At 12.4% G+C, this 1,979-nt stretch overlaps 1 protein-coding gene across 1 annotated transcript in view; it reads right to left on the bottom strand.

Annotated features, from left to right (window-relative positions):
* The window catches only part of PRSY57_0100500 (serine/threonine protein kinase, FIKK family), a gene marked incomplete at both ends in the record, with an annotated part of 2,251 nt that extends 2,058 nt beyond the window's left edge, over window positions 1-193 (bottom strand). Inside the window, one exon of the mRNA XM_020114347.1 lies at window positions 92-193. Coding sequence (XP_019970917.1) covers window positions 92-193 — 102 coding nt within the window.
* Between the last annotated feature and the right edge of the window lie 1,786 nt (window positions 194-1,979).

The raw sequence follows: 1,979 nt of genomic DNA on the forward strand, positions 1-1,979 counted from the left end.
TGTATATATTATTAAAAAGGTGGTAATTTACATGTATAACCATATATGTACAAAAAAATATAAAAAATTTAATATATATATGTATTTTTACGTAAAAAAACAGATATAATATTCCCAAAAAAGATATAATAATAAATTTAATTAATATAGATCTTAAAAATAGGTTTTTTTTTTTTTCTATCATATTTAGCATTATACACAAAAAAAAAAATATATATATATATAAATAATATATATATATATATATATATATATATATATATATATAATGAGAAAAGGAATATGTACAAAATTAGGGTTAATTAAATTATGTATTGTACATTTCAAAAATATACGATATAACACCTTTCCCCAGAGAATTTATAAACATACAAATAATAACATCATATCGAATTAGTTTTTTTATAAAAAATAAATATATAATATATATATATATATATATATATATATATATTTATTTATTTATTCTTTTGATAAATAGTAAAAATCAAAATACACATTAATTTGTATCATTATATATATTTATAAATATAGGTTTACATTTTAAAAAATTAATATATATAATTATATTACATAGATTAGGTCACACTTATCCAAATATCTATATTCCTAATAAAAAAATATAGAAAAATACAATATCTACATAAATATATATATATATATATATATATATAATCTATAATTTTTACAACAATATATTTACTTAAAAAGAAATTTTTATGGAGAAATAAAATAAAATAATGGATAATTGAGAATTTTTTTTTAAAACCTATAATATTATTTAAATTCTAAATGTTATAGAAAAAAAATTTATATATATACATAATAAAAAAAACGAAAAAACATTTACAAAAACAAGAAATATATATATATATATATATATATATATATAATATACAAAAAAAAAAAATCATAAAATACACTAATTAATTTATAAATAACAAAATATCCATTTTTCTATTTTTCCCTTTATTATTATAAAAAATAAAATATATGCACATATATATATATATACATATAAAATAAATTTTTCCTTAATTTAAAAATTATATAATATTTTGGAACTTAATTTTTTTTTTTAATGAATCCCTCTTATAAATATCCAAATTTCCTTTTATTTTTCCAACACAAAAAAAGTAAAGTAATATAAAAATATATTTTAATAGCATTATATAATAAAAAGTAAAACTATACTAATATATTAATATTCTCATAATAATATTTATATATATTATTTTAAAAAAATCTCTCTATAAAAATATATATATATATATATATATATATATTTATATTTATATTTATATTTATATATATATTTATATTTATATTTATTATTCTCCCTTTTTCCTTATTTTGTAATCATCTAAAAATATATTGATAAATATTAAATTCATATTATAATAAAAAGAATTATATTATATATAATAAATAACATCAATAACATTTTATAATGTTTTTAATATTATTCTTAATTACTTAGTAAAATTGTGACTAAAAAATAAATATTAAACATTAAATTAAATATGCTCTATATTAAAACTTTTCATACCCATAAAAAATGTGGATAAGTAAATTTTTTTTCACATTTCCCCCCCTCCCCAATGATATTTTTTTTATATTATATATTATTATTTTTAAACCCTATATTTTTATGAAAAAAAAAATATATATATATATAAAATATATATATATAATATAATATAATAATGAGAAGAAAGTGGACACTTATTAAATAAATAATAAATAATATGTATACCTTTATATTCTTTTATTTATATATTTTTTATTTTATTTATCCAATTATTTATTATAATATACAACATTGGCATAAATATATTAATGATATTTTTCATAAAAATAATTTATATACTTTAATAACATATAAACATGAATAACCAAATTATAAGAATAAAACAGTATTTTATTATCATCTTTATAATATTATACCACTAGAAATATTTTTTTTTTTTTTTTTTTTT

Source organism: Plasmodium reichenowi, chromosome 1 (genome assembly GCF_001601855.1).
Source record: "Plasmodium reichenowi strain SY57 chromosome 1, whole genome shotgun sequence".
Lineage (NCBI taxonomy): Eukaryota > Apicomplexa > Aconoidasida > Haemosporida > Plasmodiidae > Plasmodium > Plasmodium reichenowi.